Consider the following 19,861-nt stretch of genomic DNA (forward strand, 5'->3'; position numbering starts at 1 on the left):
TATGTCCGTGTGTCTTTTTTGTGTCTCTGTTGGTACCTTAGTTTTCAGCTTAGAAACAAGCTCTTAGTGCAAGCAAACCATCAGAAGATACAGTTGTTTCTACAAGAATATTTAACTGGAACTCTGGACTTTTCACCCTGTGTACCTAGCGCCCTTATCCGAGGTTTCACGTTTTGCAGTTTCCGTGACCCTGTGATCAACCGTGGCCTTAGAAGCAGGTGGTCCCAGTGACCTTCATCAGAAGGTCACCGGCAGCCCAAAGCTACTTCACATGCCTGCGTCATTCATGTCACTTCATCTCATCAGGTGGACATTTCATCATCTCACAGCATCACAAGGAGGAGAAGGGTGAGTTCTGCACAATATTTGAGGAGACACCACACTCACATAACTCTTACAGTGCACTGTTATCATTGTTGTATTACTAGCTATTGTTAACCTCCACTGAGCCTAATTTATAAATTAAACTTTATCATGGGCGTGTATATGTAGGAAAACATAGTGTATATGGGGCTTCAGGCATCCACTGGGGGCCTTGGAACATACCGCCTGCAGATACGGGGGTTTACAGAAAACAGTTTGAAATCAATATTGTTCATCCTGGGGTTTTAACCCTGAGAGATCATGGGGATTACAATTGTTCTGTGTGTTTTAATTATTATTATGTTATGTTAGTCACCATACAGTACATCATTAGTTTTTGATGTAAAGTTCCATGATTCATTATTTGCATATAACACCCAGGGCTCCATGCAATACGTGCCCTCCTTAATACCCATCACCAGCTTATCCCATTCCCCCACCCCCCCTGAAACCCTCAGTTTGTTTTCCAGAGTCCATAGTCTCTCGTGGTTCATGGAAATAGACTGAAAATGTTGAAAGAGAACTGAAGCAATTCATCTAAAAAAGATAATTTCTTCCATGGGAATTTTCTTCTGTTAGGAATGTTAGGAGTTTTCAAATTACTATTTACCCAGATGTCACCCTAGGATGGAATGAGTCTTTGAGTTAAAAAGCTATTTTTCCATTACATGGTAAATATCTTGATAAAATATAAATGTGAGAAAATTTTATTTTATATTTATTTTTGTAATTTTAATTCTGGTGAAATTTCAAATTTACATAGGAATTGCAAACTAGGTACAAAGAACTACTATAAACCCTAACCAGATCCAGCAATAGTGTATTTTGTACCTAAAAAGATGTTTTTTGTCCATGTACCTACCTACCTGCCTACTTACCTATCATCATCTTTTCTGCTGGACCGTCTGGGAGAAAGTTGAAGATGTCGTGTTTGCTCAATGTTTATTTCCTAACCACAGGGACTTTATTTTACATAACCACTGTAGAGTTGAGAAAACAGAAAATACAATATGGATACAATATTGCAATCTAATTCATAGTTCATTGTCATATTTCTCCATAGCTCTCAGTAATGTTAATAGCTGTTTTCCCAGTCCAGGGCCACACACTTAGATAACATGTCTCTTTGGTTTCCTTGAATGCGGACCAGTTCCTCAGCCTTTATTTGTGTTCATTTAACTGAACACGTTTGAAGAGTACAGGCGAGCTATTTTGTCCAACTTGCCTCAATTTGAGTTTGGCTTATGCATATTCGTTATTAGAATCAGGCTGTAAATTTTGGCAGGAATGTCACTGAAGTGACATTATGTCCTGCTCAGAGCATCATGTCGGTAGGTACCTCATGTTGCTTTGTCTCAACCCTGGTGATGTAAACATTGAGTAGTCTTGGCTATGATCATGTACACCACCATTTTCTATTATAAAGTTTACTATGTCTTATTTTGTAATTAATGAGCAATTAGGAAGAAGGTATTTTAGGCCATAGAAATATCCTGTTTCTCAAGACATTTTCATTCACTAGTTTTTAGCATCTATTTATCTTCTTTAATCTACCATTCCTTCTACACATACTATTAGGATCCTACTGACAGGAATAATTTTTTTCTCCACTAATTAATTAACTTACATATTTTTGATATCTCACTATGAGCTTGTGGATTCTTTTTTTTTTCTTTCAATTCATTAGTATCATGGTTAATGTCAAACTCTCCCAGAGTTGAACAGTGGTAGGCCTTTCAAACTGGCTTCTGATTCTTTTTCTAGCGTGCCTGTGATACTTGGGACATTTTCTTACCTTTTTGGATGAATGTGTTTCTTTCCTCAGGTAACAAGAAATGAATGATGATGGGAAAAATGCAAGTTCTGAAGGCTACTTGGTTCTACTGGGTTTTTCCAAGTGGCCTCATCTGGAAGTAGCTCTCTTTGTGGTTATCTTGATGTTCTACTTGATGACATTGATAGGCAACCTGTCCATCATTATCTTGTCGTACATGGACGCCCATCTCCACACTCCCATGTACTTCTTCCTCTCAAACCTCTCTTTTCTGGACCTCTGCTACACCACCAGCTCCATCCCTCAGATGCTGGCCAACCTCTGGGGCCCAGAAAAGACCATCTCCTACACCGGTTGCATGATTCAACTTTACTTTGTCCTTGCACTGGGAACCACAGAGTGTGTCCTCCTGGTGGTGATGTCCTATGACCGTTATGCAGCTGTCTGTAGACCCTTGCATTATGCTGTCCTCATGAACCCTCGTTTCTGCCACCTGTTGGCTGTGGCTTCCTGGGTCAGTGGCTTCACCAACTCAGCACTTCATTCTTCCTTTACCTTCTGGGTACCCCTATGTGGACATCGCCGAGTGGACCATTTCTTCTGTGAAGTCCCAGCACTGCTGCGATTATCGTGTGTTGATACCCGTGTTAATGAGCTGACCCTCCTGATCACGAGCTCCATTTTTGTTCTCATACCCCTCATCCTCATTCTCAGCTCATATGCTGCCATTGCCCGGGCTGTGCTGAGGATGCAGTCAACAGCCAGACTTCAGAGAGCCTTTGGGACATGTGGAGCCCATCTTACGGTTGTGTCCCTCTTTTTCATTCCAGTCATCTGCATATATCTGCAGCCACCATCAGGAGAGTCTCAAGATCAAGGCAAGTTCATTGCCCTCTTTTATACTGTTGTCACACCTAGCCTCAACCCTCTAATCTACACTCTGAGAAACAAAGATGTAAGAGGGGCAGTAAGGAGACTCGTAGGGCGGGAGAGATCCACACATTCATGACCTTCACGAGACAGTGGAGCCTCTTCAGCAGGGGCTCATCTGCATCCATCCATCGCCACTGTCCTCTTTACTCACACTGTCAGCACCAGTGAAGCATGTGTCTTGCGAGGGCACAGAGCTCTTGCTCACAGATATGAATTAAACAGTTTGCATGTTTGTACCATTTACTGGAGAAAACAGCCATGTAAAATCAAGATTAAACATCAATATTAAATTTTTACAGTGGCACAATAAATCAAAGGTATCCTTTTCTTTTTTTTTAAACGATTTTTATATTATGTTAGTCACCATACAGTACATCCCCGGTTTTCGATGTAAAGTTCGATGATTCATTATTTGCGTATAACACCCAGTGCACCATGCAATATGTGCCCTCCTTACTACCCATCACCAGCCTATCCCATTTCCCCAACCACCTCCCCTCTGAGGCCCCCAGTTTGTTTCTCATAGTCCATAGTCTGTCATGGTTCATTCCCCCTTCTGATCACCCCCCTTTCTTTATCCCTTTCTTCTCCTACCGATCTTCCCAGTTCTTATATTCCATAGATGAGAGAAATCATATAATATTGTCTTTCTCTGCTTGACTTATTTCACTTAGCATTATCTCCTCCAGTGCCGTCCATGTTGCAACAAATGTTGAGAAATCGATCTTTCTGATAGCTGAGTAATATTTCATTGTATATATGGACCACAACTTCTTAATCCATTCATCTGTTGAAGGGCATCTCGGTTCCTTCCACAATTTGGCTACTGTGGACAATGCTGCTATGAACATTGGGGTGCATATGGCCCTTCTCTTCACTACGTCTGTATTTTTGGGGAAAATAGACAGCATTGCAATGGCTAGTTCATAGGGTAGCTCAATTTTTAACTTTTTAAGGGACCTCCACACTGTTTTCCAGAGTGGCTGTACCAACTTGCATTTCCACCAACAATGTAGGAGGGATCCCCTTTCTCCACATCATCTCCAGCAATTGTTGTTGGTGCTATTATAAAAGGGATAGATTCCCTAATTTCTCTTTCTTCAGTCTCATTATTTGTGCATAGAAATGCAACTGATTTCTAAGCATTGATTTTGTATCCCGCCACATTACTGAATCGCTCTATAACTTCTAATACTTTGGGAGTGGATTCTTTTGGGTTTCCCATATAGAGTATCATGTCATCTGCGAAGAGAGACAGTTTGACTTCTTCTCTGCTGATTTGGATGCCTTTATACCTTTTTGTTGTCTGATTGCTGTTGCAAGGACTTCTAGTACTATGTTGAATAGTAGTGGCTAGAGTGGGCATCCTTGTCGAGTTCCTGATCTAAGGGAAAGGCTTCCAGCGTTTCCCCATTGAGAATGATATTTGCTGTATGCTTTTCATAGATGGTTTTTATGAGATTGAGGAATGTACCCTCTATCCCTACACTCTGAAGGGTTTTAATCAAGAAAGGATGCTGTATTTTGTCAAATGCTTTTTCTGCATCTATTGAGAGAATCATATGATTTTTGAATTTTTCTTTCTGGATAAAATCTAAGACACTGATCGATTTGCGAATGTTGAACCACCCTTGCATCCCAGGGATGAATCCCACTTGGTCATGATGGATAATCCTTTTAATGTACTTTTGGATTCTATTAGCCAGGATCTTGTTGTGGATTTTGGTGTCCATATTCATTAGGGAAATCGTCTGTAATTCTCCTTTTGGATGGTGTCTTTGCCTGGTTTGGAGATCAAGGTAATATTGGCCTCATAGAATGAGTTTGGTAGCTTTCCTTCTGTTTCTATTTTTTGAAATAGCTTTAGGAGAATAGGTATTATTTCTTCTTTGAATGTTCGGTGGAATTCCCCAGGAAAACCATCCGGGCCTGGAGTTTTGTTATTTCGAAGGTTGTTTATCACTGACTCAATCTCTTCATAATTAATTGGCCTGTTTAAAAAACCAATTTCTTCCTGTTTCAGTCTTGGTAGTTTATGGGTTTCCAGGAAGGCCTCCATCTCTTCCAGATTGCTTAATTTATTGGCATAAAGCTGTTGATAAAAGTTTCTAATAATCCTTCCAATTTCATTGGTGTTGGTTGTGACCTCTCCTTTTTCATTCATAATTTTATTAATTTGGGTCCTTTCTCTATTCTTTTGTAGAAGTCTTGCCAGGGGTTTGTCAATTTTATTAATTCTCTCAAAGAACCAGCTTCTAGTTCTGTTGATCTGCACTACTGTACTCCTGGTTTCTAATTCATTGATTTCTGCTCTAATCTTGGTCAAATGATTCCTTGTGCGTGGATTAAGCCTGTCCCTCTGTTGCTGTTCCAGCTTCTTGAGGTGAGAATATAAAAACTACATTTTAGATTTTTCTATTCTTTTGAGTGAGGCTTGGATGGCTATGTATTTCTCCCTTAGGACTGCCTTTGCAGTATCCCATAGGTTTTAGACCGTTGTGTTTTCATTCTCGTTGGTCTCCATAAATTGTTTAAATTGATTTTTAATTTCCTGGTTTATTGAATCATTCCTGAGCAGGATGGTTCTTAGTCTCCAAGTGTTTGAGTTTCTTCCAAATTTTTCCTTGTGGTTGAGTTCCAATTTCAAAGCCTTGTGGTCTGAGAATATGTAGGGAATAATTTCAGTCTTTTGGTATCAGTTGAGACCTGTTTTGTGTCGCAGAACATGGTCTATTCTTGAGAATGTTCCATGGGCATTAGAATAGAATGAGTATTCTTTGGTTCTGGGGTGTAGTGTTCTTTATATATCTATGAGGTCCAACTCGTCGAGTATGGCATTCAAAGCTCTTGTTTCTATGTTGGTTTTCTGCTCCGGTGCTCTGTCTATTGCTGATAGTGGAGTGTTGAGGTCCCCTACTATTAATGTATTTTTATCCATATGTCTCTTTATTCTGGTTAAGAGTTGGGTTGTGTATCTTTCTGCTCCCCTGTTTGGGGCATATATATTTATAATTGTCATCTCCACTTGTTGGATACATCCTTTAAGAATAATATAGTGCCCTTCTGTGTCTCTAACTATAGTCTTTAGTTTAAAATCCAATCTGTGTGATATGAGAATTGCTACCCCAGCTTTCTTTTGAGGTTCATTGGCGTGAAAGATGGTATTCCATCCCTTTACTTTCAGTCTGGATGTATCTTTAGGTTCAAAATGAGTCTATTGTAGACAATAAAAGGATGGGTCATGTCTTTTTATCCAATCTGCACCCCTGTGGTGTTTTATGGGAGCATTTAGGCCATTTACATTGAGACTGATTATTGAGAGATATGATTTTAATGATGACATGTTGCCTGTAAAGTCTTTGTTTCTATAGATTGTGACTTTCTGTTCCGTATCACTCTTGGGCCTTTTTACTTTTATAGAACCCCCCTTAATATCTCCTGTAGGGCTGGTTTCATGGTTATGAAATTGGTCAATGACTGGCGATTCTGGAAGGTCTTTATTTCTCCATCAATTCTGAATGACAGCCTTGCTGGATAAAGGATCCTTGGTTGCATGTTTTTCTCTGAAAGAACTTTAAAAATGCCCCCCCCACTACCCTTTCTCTCATTCCAGGTCTGTGTAGACAGGTCTGACATAATTCTGATACCTTTGCCTTGGTACGTGAGAAATTTCTTTGCCCTGGCCTCTTTCAATACTGTATCCTTGGATCTAATATTTGCGAATTGCACCATGACGTGGCGTGTTAGGTCTGTCGTGGTTCAGCTTGGGAGGGGTCCTCTCTGCCTCTTGGACACGAATGTTTGTTTCCCTCGCTAGATTAGGGAAGTTTTCAGCTACAATTTGTTCAAATATCTCTTCTAGATCTCTGTTTTTCTCCACCCCCCTCGGGGATGCCGAGGATTCTGACATTGGAACATTTCATTGAGTCAGTAATCTCCCTTAACCTACATTCCTGAGCATGGATTTTTTTGAGTCCAGATTCTATGCTAGCTTTCTCTTCTACTAACCCATCCTCCAATTCACTGATACATTCTTCAGCCTCATTCACCCTGGCCGTCAGAGCCTCTAGTTTTGCCTGCATTTGGCTCATAGTTTTTTAATTTCTTCCAGATTCGCTCTCATTTCCGCCCTTAGAGATTCTATATTCTCATTAACATTTTCGTTAATACTTTTTTCAAGTCTACACATCATCTTGACCATTGTTACTCTGAATTCCATTTCTGATAATTTGGTTATATCCATATCCATTAGTTCTGTGGCAGAGGCCACAGACTCATTGTTTTTTCTTTGCTGGGGGGGACTTCTCCTTCTCGTCATTCTGATGAGGAGAGGTTGCGGGGCTGTCCAGAGCCCAAATTATTGACCGGGACCCAGGCCATGCACCCTTGTTTTATAGGGATCTTAGGGATGTGGGCTTCTTGATTTTTCAGCCTGCCTTCTGGGGGAGGGGTCTGCCGCGCCAATACTCAGGCAACCCTGTTTGGGTAGAGACTCCGTGTCCCCTGTGAGGGGGGATGGGGATGGGCACATTGTGAGCCGGTATTTCCAGACTTTTGTTCTCTGGCGGCTTTCACTGGCGGTTTGCTGTGCCTCTTCTGAGAGTCAGAGCAGCAGTGGCCGAATCTCAGCCTCTGTCTCAGAACAGAGGGATCGCGACCGTTCTCCACTGATGTTCTGGCCACTTTAACTCTGTTTCTGTTGGTGCTGCTCAACCCTGCAGTGTCCCGGGATGTGTACCACACACCTGGCATCCCAGCCCTTACTTCCAGGGCCAGCGTGTCTCTGTCCTTTGTGTTTCTAACACCGCCAGCCGCAAGCCGCCATCTGCCCTGAGCTCCCTGGCTCACGGTCTCAGACTGCTCTCTCGCGGGTGCTGGTCCGTGAGTCCGCCCGATCCCCCATGCAGGTGGCTACCGCTTCCCAGCGCCCGAACGCGGTGGCTCCCTCCCCCTTCCGTTTATCTTCCGATATCTGTGCTCAGTTTCACGGCTCCCCGCTTCGTACCTCAATACTCATCGCTGGAGATGTTCATTTGTAGAGATCCAGATGTATCTTCCTGCATCTCAGGCTGACACCGTGGATGTTCAGGCTGGTCTTGTACCTATCCAACTCGACTCAGGGGACCAGCTGAAAATGGGGTCCCCTACTCCTCCACCATCTTAACTCCCCTCTCCGCCATATCAACATCTTGATTTTGGACTTTTACCCTCCAGAACAAGTGCCACAGTCACTTCCCCAAGGTAGAGAGAAGAGAAGGATGAATGAATTGAAACAAGTTGGGGATTGAGTCCTCACAGAGCTCGGCTTCCTCTTCTCTTTCTCTGGGTCTTTTTCCTGGTCCCTCTCTCATCTCTCTCCATCATTAGTTTTTGTTATAATGTTCAATGATTCATTAGTTGAGTATATTACCCAATGCTCATCATACCAAAGCTACCCTAATTTATTAGCACCATGCCCAGTGACAAATTAAGTCATATAAAGATAGTTCATTTTTCATCTTACATTGTCATTTCTTCCACCAGAAAATGAGTTCTACTTAGATTTTAAAAAAGAGTCCTTTATTCATCTATGTTAACAAAAATGCCAAAAGTAGAAGACATTTAGCTACAAAGTAAATAAATGAATGAATGAGCAGGTGAACATATGGACGGGAGAACAAATGAACCATTTGAACAGGTATTTCTTTATACTCTTCAATGCAACTAGTGTATAGACCCACAGGATAAAACACTCATATAATTTAGTATCTTGAAAAAAGTATGCTTCAGCCAAAGAACTGACATATATCTTTTGACCATTTAGCTAAATCAAATGCCTGTTAATGACGAAAGACTCAATTCATTTATATCTTTGCCTTATTGTTCCCCTCTCTGTAGATATTAATGCTCAGTCCATAAATTAGTGTATTATCTTTAAAACCCAGTCTCTACAATTATCATATGATTTCTCTCATCTATGGAACATAAGAACTAGGAAGATCAGTAGGGGAAGAAAGGGATAAAGAAAGGGGGGGTAATCAGAAGGGGGAATGAAGCATGAGAGACTATGGACTCTGAGAAACAAACTGAGGGCTTCAGAGGGGAGGGGGTGAGGGAATGGGATAGGCTGGTGATGGGTAGTAAGGAGGGCACATATTGCATGGTGCACTAGGTGTGATACGCAACTAATGAATCATTGAACTTTACATCAAAAACCAGGGATGAACTGTATGGTGACTAACATAATAAAAAATAATAATAATTTAAAAAAAATAAATAAATAAAAATAAAACCCAGTCTCTAGTTTCCATGGACACTAAATAGGGAATTATTAAAGATTAAAATGGTACAAATCAAAAAGTTACCTTTAGATAATATTTTCAGAATAAGCCAATCAAAAGAACCCAAAATTAGGGCCGAAATTTTCTGTTATGCTTCCTGGGTTGTAGACCAAAAGAAGTATCAAAGAAGCAGGGAAAACAAGCTCCAGGATGGACAAGACTCTGAACAAAGATTGCAGGACAAAAATTGTAATCTCTCTGTCACATCTCCCTCTCCCGCCCTACGAGTCTCCTTACTGCCCCTCTTACATCTTTGTTTCTCAGAGTGTAGATTAGAGGGTTGAGGCTAGGTGTGACAACAGTATAAAAGAGGGCAATGAACTTGCCTTGATCTTGAGACTCTCCTGATGGTGGCTGCAGATATATGCAGATGACTGGAATGAAAAAGAGGGACACAACCGTAAGATGGGCTCCACATGTCCCAAAGGCTCTCTGAAGTCTGGCTGTTGACTGCATCCTCAGCACAGCCTGGGCAATGGCAGCATATGAGCTGAGAATGAGGATGAGGGGTATGAGAACAAAAATGGAGCTCGTGATCAGGAGGGTCAGCTCATTAACACGGGTATCAACACACGATAATCGCAGCAGTGCTGGGACTTCACAGAAGAAATGGTCCACTCGGCGATGTCCACATAGGGGTACCCAGAAGGTAAAGGAAGAATGAAGTGCTGAGTTGGTGAAGCCACTGACCCAGGAAGCCACAGCCAACAGGTGGCAGAAACGAGGGTTCATGAGGACAGCATAATGCAAGGGTCTACAGACAGCTGCATAACGGTCATAGGACATCACCACCAGGAGGACACACTCTGTGGTTCCCAGTGCAAGGACAAAGTAAAGTTGAATCATGCAACCGGTGTAGGAGATGGTCTTTTCTGGGCCCCAGAGGTTGGCCAGCATCTGAGGGATGGAGCTGGTGGTGTAGCAGAGGTCCAGAAAAGAGAGGTTTGAGAGGAAGAAGTACATGGGAGTGTGGAGATGGGCGTCCATGTACGACAAGATAATGATGGACAGGTTGCCTATCAATGTCATCAAGTAGAACATCAAGATAACCAGACAGAGAGCGACTTCCAGACGAGGCCACTTGGGACAACCCAGTAGAACCAAGTAGCCTTCAGAACTTGCGTTTTCCCCTCATCATTCATTTTTTCCTGGACCTGAAGGAAGAGTCATAAACTAATACTACACTGTATGTTAACTGACTCTGGAATTTAAAGAAAAACTTCTGAAAAATGGAAAAGAATCCAAATATCACTCAATCTTTTTTATGCTGAACATTAAAGTGATCTTTGTCAATTTTTATTATTTAGACTAACATAACATAATAAAAAATTATTAGAAAAAAATTATATTATTTCAAAAATCTTCCATTAACAACCTCCCTTGACTGCCCATTAAAATCTGTATCCAGGAAGGGATTTTTGTTTCCTCATAATGAATCACACTGCTAATGCAGTGGCCTGTTTTCTATATTGCATGTCTTCCACTCGTCTGAGTCTAGCAGGAGCCACAGACGTTAATTAGAAAGTCTTAAGCTTCTATCTCCCTTATTCCCTCCAAACTCTAACAGTGGTTTGGTTCTACAATGAGCCCAACTCCTCTCACTTGCCTTTCACTCTTGAACTCTGTCTGGGTGCCTTTGGCTTTACATACTAGCTTCCAATTTTACACTGGTTCTGACATGCCCTCCCTAATAATAATAGCAAATACTTCTAATGCACTTAATAAGCGCTAGACTATTTTAAACACTGCATGTGTTAGCCCTTTTAATCCCCGCCAGTACCCTATGTGGAAGGCTAGTCTAATTACCAACTTGTCCAAATGAGAAAATTGAGGTGCAGAGAACTTAAGCCACTCACCCTTTGCCACAATGTTCGTGGTGGCAGCAGGATATGAAACCAAGCATGCTGGCTCCAGAACTGGAGCTCTTTGTCACTCCGATGTAATGTTAAAATTCAGCCACACGTATTTTGCAAATATACATGAGAGAGAAATCATTGCTATACCAAGCCATGTTCCATTAATGTAAACCATTAAAGTCTCCTGCAATTTTATAGAGAAAAGGATGTAATATTCTGTTTGTACAAGGATAGAAAAGTGCAAAACATTTTCTTATGTATATTACATTAAGATTACCCAATACTATCTTAAAATCTAATTTAATTTAGAATTTAATCAATTTTAGAAATATTTAGTTTTATATACAAATATAACATTATATATAATGTTACAGAAACATAATATATATGCATCATATAATAAATGCTACATATAATTATATATGTATATAAATGTATATATAAACATTATATAATTCTATATGCATAAATATATAACATATATGTAAACATTATATAATATGTAATATAAAGATTATAGGAGTAAGGGGGCAGATGGCGAAGGAGTGGGGGATTCCGATTCACCTGGTCCCCTGAATTTAGCTGAATATCTACCAAGCCTGTCTGAACACCAATGAAATCATCCTGAGATGTAAGATTATACCTCTGGATCTCTATGGGAGCAGAGGATCACAGCTGAGCGGTATAAAGGACGGAGCTGTGACTGCATGGACAGATATAGGAGGACAAACAGAAGGGGGAGGGAGCCACCAGAAGCTAGCCACCGGAAAGTAGTGTAATACCCCAGTGAAAAAGTGTCCTGCACCTGGGGACCAGAGATAGCTTGCAGAGTGGTGGCCGTGGGTCAGGAAAGGCCTGAAAACAGTGTTCAAATAGAATCCAGGAGCTTAAGAGGCAAATGCTGGGAGGTTGGCAGCCACTTGCACAGACCTGTGCTGGTGGACCCTGGGGGCTGGCCAGCCACCATCATGGCCTATGGCCCACGCCCACCTAGACCAGGATCGCTGTGGGTTTTGGAGGCACAGGGGGCAGAGACAAGCGGGGGCCTGAGTTGTTGCTGACAGATCGCTGGGGACGAGCACCACCTGTGTGAGGCTGCGGTGTTCAGCAGAACTTAGGGAGGGGGAGGCTGTTCTGGAAGATTCAGAGAAGAGCAGACTGTGGCTTCTCTCCTCGGGGGGGCAGAGGTCTGGAGTGGACATTTTCCTTCCCTCTGACCCTCTGAAAAGACGTGAAAAGCTGCCAGAGAACAAAAGCCTAAAAAACCAGTTTCCACAGACCCCAGCCCCTTGATAGGGGCAGGGCAAGTCCGCCAAATCAGGGTTGCCTGAAAAACAAGGCGACAGGCCTCTACCCCAGAAGACAAGCTCAGAGAACAAGAGGATGACAACCCTAGGGTCCCATGAAACTGTAAAAGCTCAAAACCATGGGAAAATAGTATGTTGAGCTCCTGGTGTTCCCTTACGGTCTGTGGATTTCTTAGATACAACTTTTTTTTTTTTTAATTCTGTCTAATGTTTCTTCTCTGTTTTTCTTTTTACCTATTTATATTGCAACTAGATGCTTAATACAACATATTCCACAGTAACTTTTTAACTTGTACTTTTTCACACCTATACTTTTTTCTTTTTCTTTTTATATATAGATAGATATAAGCTTCAATGTAGTCCTTTTTTCCCTATTCAATACTACCTTTATATTTATACCAGTTTTAATTTCCCTGTAACCCCTGGAAGCAGTGTTCTCTAACAAAGAGAACAAAATACACTCAGGAAGAACTGAAACACCCTTACATCGCTCACATTGAGAGATTACAGCCCCCCTCCCCTCACCCCTCCTTTTTTTTTAACTTTATAAATCTTACTCTTGGGCTTCATTTCGGCTGGGTTTTTTGGTGGTGGCTTCCGATTGCTCCGAACTTTCCCGGGTGCACCTTGCATGGATTGTGGTTGATATTTTTGACTCTGTACATTCCCTCAACCACCCCTCAACAGAATAACTAGGAGGAGGAACTCCAAATCAAGAAAAGAACCGAGGCAATGGACCCTCCTGCAGACCTAATGGATATGGATATAACCACGATGTCAGAAATAGACTTCAGGGTAACAATTATGAAGACAATAGCTAGACTTGAGAAAATGATCAACAGCAATCCCTAAGGAATCTATGAGAACTAATCAGGCCAACCTTAAAAATGCTATGAATGAGATGCAGTCTAAACTAGATACTCTAACAGCTAGGGTAAATGAGGCAGAGGATGAAATAGTGATCTAGAAGATAAACTAATAGAAAGGAAGGAGCAGGAGGAGCCTGGAACAAACAGCTTAAAATCCATGAAAACAAACATAAAGAAATCAACAACGCCATGAAACGTTCCAATGGCTGAATCATTGGGATCCTAGGGGGGATGAAGAGACAGAGAAAGAACTAGAAGATATATTTGAGCAAATCATAGCTGAGAACATCCTTAATCTGGGGAAGAAAATAAGCATTTGTGTCCAAGAGGCAAAGAGGACCCCTCCAAAGATCAATGAGAACAGACCAACACCACGACATATAATAGTACAATTTGCAAATCGTAGATCCAAGGAAACAATCTTGAAAGCGGCGGGGGGAAGAGATTCCTTACGCACAGAGGGAGGAACATCAGAATAACGTCAGACCTGTCCAAGGAGCCCTCACAAGCCAGAAAGGGCTGGCAAGACATATTCAGGGTACTAAATGAGAAGAACATGCAGTCAAGGATTACATAACTGGCAAGGCTGTCATTCAGAATGGATGGAGAGACAAGGATATTCCAATACCAGCAGAAACTGAAAGAATATGTGACCACCAAGCCAACCCATAAGAAATATTAAGGGGGGTTCTATAAAAGGAGAAAGACCCCAAGGGAGATACAGAACAGAAATTTACAGACACAATCTATAGAAACAAGGACTTCACAGGCAGCATGATGACATTAAAATCATATCTCTCAATAATCACTATCAACGTGAATGGCCTAAATACTCCCATAAAACACCACAGGGCTGCAGATTGGATAAAAAGACATGACCCATCCATATGCTGTCTACAAGAGACTCACTTTGAACCTAAAGATATATCCAGACTGAAAATGAAGAGATGGAATACCATTTTTCATGCCAACAGACCTCAAAAGAAAGCTGGGGTAGCAATTCTCATAACGGACAAATTAGATTTTAAGCTAAAGACCGTAGTTAAAGATACAGAAAGACACTATATTATTCTTAAACACTATGTCATCCTTAAAGGGTCTATCCAACAAGAGGATGTAACAATTATAAAAATCTACGCCGCCAACAGGGGAGCAGCCAACTACGCAAGCCAACTGTTAACCAAATAAAGAGACATACAGATAATAATACGTTAATAGTAGGGGACCTCAACACTCCACTCTCAGCAACAGACAGATCATCTAAGCAGAAAATCAACAAAGACACAAGAGCTTTGAATGACACACTGGACTAGATAGATCTCATACACATATACAGAACATTCCACCCTAAAACAACAGAATATTCATTCTTCTCAAAAGCACATGGAACTTGCTCTAGAATAGATCACATACTGGGTCACAAATCAGGTCTCAACCAATACCAAAAGGTTGAGATTATTTCCTGCATGTTCTTAGACCACAGTGCTTTGAACCTGGAACTCAATCACAAGAAAAATTTGGAAGAAAATCAACATTTGGAAGCTAAAGACCATTCTGCTTCAGGATGTTTGGGTCAACCAGGAAATTAAAGAAGAACTTAAACAATTTATGGAAACCAATGAGAATGAAAACACATCAGTCCAAAATCTGTGGGATACTGCAAAGGCAGTCCTAAGGTGGAAATACATAGCCATCCAAGCCTCACTCAAAAGAATAGCAAAATCTAGAATACAGACTCTATATTTACAACTTAAACAGCTGGAGAAGGAACAACAAAGGAGGCCTAAGCCACGCACAAGAAGAGAAGTAATTATTATTAGAGCAGAGACCAATGAATTAATAACCAGAAATACAGTAGAGCAGATCAATGAAACTAGAAGCTGGTTCTTTGAAAGAATTAATAACATCGATAAATCACTGGCTAGACTTACCCAAAAGAAATGAGAAAGGACCCAAATTAATAAAATTATGAATGAAAAGGGAGAGATCACAACTAACACCAAAGAAATAGAAACAAATATTAAAAATTATTACCAACAACTATATGCCAAAAATTAAGCTACCTGGAAGAAACAGATGCCTTCCTGGAAACCTATAAACTACCAAGACTGAAACAGGAAGTAATTGACAACCTAAATAGACCAATAACCAGTAAGGAGGTTGAAGCAGTGATCAAAAATCTCCCAAAAACCAGGAGTCCAGGGCCTGATGGCTTCCCAGGAGAATTCTACCAAACATTTAAAGAAGAATTAATACCTATTCTCCTGAAGCTGTTTCAAAAAATAGAAACAGAAGGAAAACTTCCAAACTCTTCATTTATGAGGCCAGCATTACCTTGATCCCAAAACCAAGCAAAGACCCCATCAAAAAGAATTACAGACCAATATCCCTGATGAACATGGATGCCAAAATACTCAACAAGATCCTAGCTAATAGGATCCAACTGCACATTAAAAGGATTATCCATCACGATCAGGTGGGATTTATTCCTGGAATGTAAGGATGGTTCAACACGCGCAAATCAATCAGGGTGATAGAACACATTAATAAGAGAAGAGACAAGAATCATATGATCCTCTCAATTGATGCAGAAAAAGCATTTCACAAAATATAGCCTCCTTTCCTGATTAAAAATCTTCAGAGTGTAGGGATAGAGGGTACATTCCTCCATTTCATAAAAACCATCTATGAAGAGCCCACAGTGAATGTCATTCTCAGTGGGGAAAAGCTGAGAGCCTTTCCCTTAAGATTGAACATGACACGGATGCCCACTCTCACCACTATTGCTCAACACAGTACTAGAAGTCCTAACCTCAGCATTCAGACAACAAAAAGAAATAAAGGGATTGGCAAAGAAAAAGTCAAACACTCTCTCTCGTTGTAGATGACATGACACTTTATGTGGAAAACCCAAACGACTCCACCTGAAAAATGGTAGAACTCATACAGCAATTCCGTAATGTCCCAGGGTACAAAATTAATGCACAGAAATCAGTTTCATATCTATACACTAACAATGTAACTGTCGAAAGACAAATTAGGGGATGGAGTCCATTTACAATAGCACCAAAACCCATAAGATACCTAGGAATAAACCTAACCAAAGAGGTAAAGGATCTATACTCTAGAAACTAGAGAACACTTATGAAAGAAATTGAAAGACACAAAAAGATGGAAAAACATTCCATGCTCATATATTGAGAGAATAAACATTGTTAAAATGTCTGTGCTACCCAGAGCAATTAATATGTTCAAAACCATCCCAATCAAAATAAAAACGCCATTTTCAAAGTGCTGGAATAAAAAAATCCTCAAACTCATATGGAACCAGAAAAGACACCAAATCACCAAGGATTTGTTGAAAAAGAAAAAAAAATCCGGGGGCATCACGTTGCCTGATTTCAAGCTATATTAGAGAGCTGTGATCACCAAGACAGCATGGTACTGTCACAAAAACAGACACATAGATCAATGGAACAAAATATAGAGATTCCAGAAATGGACCCTAACTCTATGGTCAACTAATCTTTGACAAAGCAAGAAAAAATATCCATTGGAAAAAAGACAGTCTCTTCAATAAATAGTGTGGGGGAAATTGGACAGCCACATGCAGAAGCATGAAACTGGATCATTCTCTTACACTATACAAAAAAATAAACTCTAAATGGATGAAAGACCTCCATGTGAGACAGGAATCCATCAAAATCCTAGAGGAGAACATAAGCAGTAACCTCTTCATCAGCTAAAGTTTTTATTTCAATTCCAGTGAGTCTACGGGCAGTAGCGTAATGTTAGCTCAGGTGTAAAATATGGTCATTCAGCACTTCCATACACCCAGTGCTCATCACAACAAGTGCATTACTTAATCCCTATCATCCATTTAACCCATCCCCCAACACCTCCTCTCTGGTGCCATCTGTTTTCTATGCTGAAGAGTCTGTTCTTTGTCTCTCTCTTGTCTTTCTTTGATTCTTTTGTATCTTGAATTCCACATATGAGTGAAATCCTATAGTATTTATCCTTCTTTGATGGACTTATTTCACCTGGCATTAGATTTCAAATGGCCCCCACAAGTAGAACTAAAACCAGCAAAAAAAAAAAAAAAGGCAAATAAAAGGGGACAGAAAAACATTTTGATTTAACCAAAGAGGTTCAAAAGACATTATATTATTCATGTAAGGCAAAAGCTCCTGCTTCACAGTCAAGGTTTGCTCATTCCTGGGTAACCAGTGAGAAATTTTTCAAAAATTAAACAATGCAGATGATTTGTCTCATGTGTCCAGTGTAGCAAATCTATGGACTATAATCACAGGATAAACAGTGAGGGACAAGGAAATCACTGTGTGGGAATGTAATATATATATAAATTACATATATCTAATATATGTATCTATGTATACATGTATGTGATATATGTATTTATGTATACATTTATAATATATGTATCTATGTATACATTATGTATACATAAGTATATGGATGTATACGTGTATACATTATATGTGTATATATATACATTTACATATATATAATACATGATATACATCTTTGTTTTTCCTCTTATGAAATTTAATTATAACTTTTACAGAAGTTTTTTTAAAAAACTAACAAGGAGAGCTATAGAAAACTTAACTAAAAGGGAAAAGAAGAAAACATGAGATTGAAAATTGAGATCTTTAGTCAACGTGAATATTTTCAAGTATCCGTATGTGAAAATTTTGATAGATAAAAATGGGCCATTGGCTGACTTTGTATTTCTTCTTATCATCATTAATAACAGTATTTATACAGAATCTGTACACAAATATACATATACTCGCTCTATATATAATCCTAAAAGAAGTGTCTGAGAGGGGGGAAAGTGTTTACCAGATATTTTGTCAAATACCAGTAGGAGCTCTCCCAAAACTGATAAAAGTATCTTTACATCGTACAGACCCCCAAATCGACTGCAATAGTAATAGTTAATACTAATTTGAATGCTTACTGTGTGCCAGCCAATACTGCAATATTTTACATATGTTAAATTTATTTACTCCTCATACTAACCCCTGAAAATATGTATCATTTCCCATCCCCCTATTGTAGACAAGAAATCTGAGGCACTGAAAAGTTAAGTAATTTTCCCAAGTTCACACCAGCTGATAACTGGAATCACCAGGATTTCAGCCCAAAACATCTGGCTCCATCGACATCATACTGTACTCTATCTCACATGTAGAATTCTATGCTTACTATCGTAACAGATACTTAAAATTATTGTGTTATTCAGAGATGAGAATTCATCGGACTTAAAGATGTATCATGAGTCAGCTTATGCTTACGTACTTCATGAGGTATGCAACTTTAACTTACGATCATAAAGCAACTCAAACATCTTCAGACACATACTCGATTCAGGGTCTTGGGTTTAGATAGTGACCTCAGCCCGACGAAACTAACTGTCGTAGACACGGAAGTGTGTGAGTTACTTATCGTGGTCATCAAGACAAAGGCAACCTAGAACTGAATAAAGATACAAATCTCGTGATCCTCAACTTATTATTTAGGGCTGTGCAGATTGAACATCTTCTCTTTCACACACAACTGTTTCAACTTGGCTATCAGAGATAACTATTATAGGTTCCTTAAACGATACTTGCTTCAGCCGCATCAGTTCCAAATATGTGCCTTTAATAGTAAGAGTATTTATAGATTAATATATAGTTCTAGAGTCTGACACGCACGTTTAAACGTACATTTTATTTGTAGCATATTCACTACCAGAGAAAAACTTCTAAATATACATTTTCTCCCCACCCCACTCCCACCGCCCACCTTACAGTTTTCCCTCATATTGGCACGACTTCTGTGTCTATGACATGTGTCCTAGTGAAACATTGGGATACGGTCTAATTGTCCAACCTTTTAATGAGCTGACATTTTCAATGGCACTTTATGGACATCAGCTGGATGCAGGTCAATGGGTTAGAAAATCTTTCTTGAGGATCCGGGTTTTCAGGCAACATCGGGAAATTTGGTTCAATTCTTATTCTGAATTACCTGTTGCTTTTATAAGGTGTCTCTAGGACTAAGATCTATTGGCAGGTTAATTTAAAGTCAGAACAAGTAGTAAGAATCTGTGATAGGTTTCATCCCCTTATGTGAAGTCACATGTTCAGGAAGGAGGAGTCCTGTCCAGAATCAGTTCCTTAACCCACTTGGGGAGCAGCAAAAGTCACAGATGCATTGCGGCAAAGACGTGAAGGAGCCACAGTGCCGGACAGCAAGTGCTTAACTTTTCCATACGTTGTGGGATCCTCACTAGTCGAGAAGCAGAATATCGGGGGAACTCTCTCTGGATCACAGTAATGTTAATCTTTAATATCTCTTGGAAAATAATGTGCCTGGCTTGGTAAAACATCTTGTGGGCGGTAAAAGGAAAAAAAAACACCTTATG

General features: G+C 40.1%; 2 protein-coding genes across 2 annotated transcripts; one reads left to right on the forward strand and one right to left on the reverse strand.

Moving 5' to 3' along the window:
- The first annotated feature begins 2,198 nt into the window (after window positions 1-2,198).
- On the forward strand, window positions 2,199-3,146 carry LOC125283552 (olfactory receptor 2J3). Its single transcript, XM_048225573.2, has one exon. The coding sequence runs from the start codon at window positions 2,199-2,201 to the stop codon at window positions 3,144-3,146; it is 948 nt and encodes a 315-aa protein (XP_048081530.2).
- Window positions 3,147-9,591: 6,445 nt separating this feature from the next.
- Window positions 9,592-18,959, reverse strand: LOC113248855 (olfactory receptor 2J3). Its single transcript, XM_057304854.1, has 2 exons — window positions 18,774-18,959; window positions 9,592-10,520 (listed from the first exon to the last, which is right to left on the reverse strand). Exons 1-2 carry the CDS (start codon window positions 18,781-18,783, stop codon window positions 9,592-9,594), a joined length of 939 nt encoding a protein of 312 aa, XP_057160837.1. The 5' UTR covers window positions 18,784-18,959.
- Window positions 18,960-19,861: the final 902 nt, after the last annotated feature.

This window comes from Ursus arctos, unplaced genomic scaffold, assembly GCF_023065955.2.
Source record: "Ursus arctos isolate Adak ecotype North America unplaced genomic scaffold, UrsArc2.0 scaffold_31, whole genome shotgun sequence".
In the NCBI taxonomy this organism is placed as follows: domain Eukaryota; kingdom Metazoa; phylum Chordata; class Mammalia; order Carnivora; family Ursidae; genus Ursus; species Ursus arctos.

Bases quoted from the DNA above. Each gene is read 5' to 3' on its own strand.
- LOC125283552 (XM_048225573.2), top strand. From the start codon at position 2,199: ATGAATGATGATGGGAAAAATGCAAGTTCTGAAGGCTACTTGGTTCTA.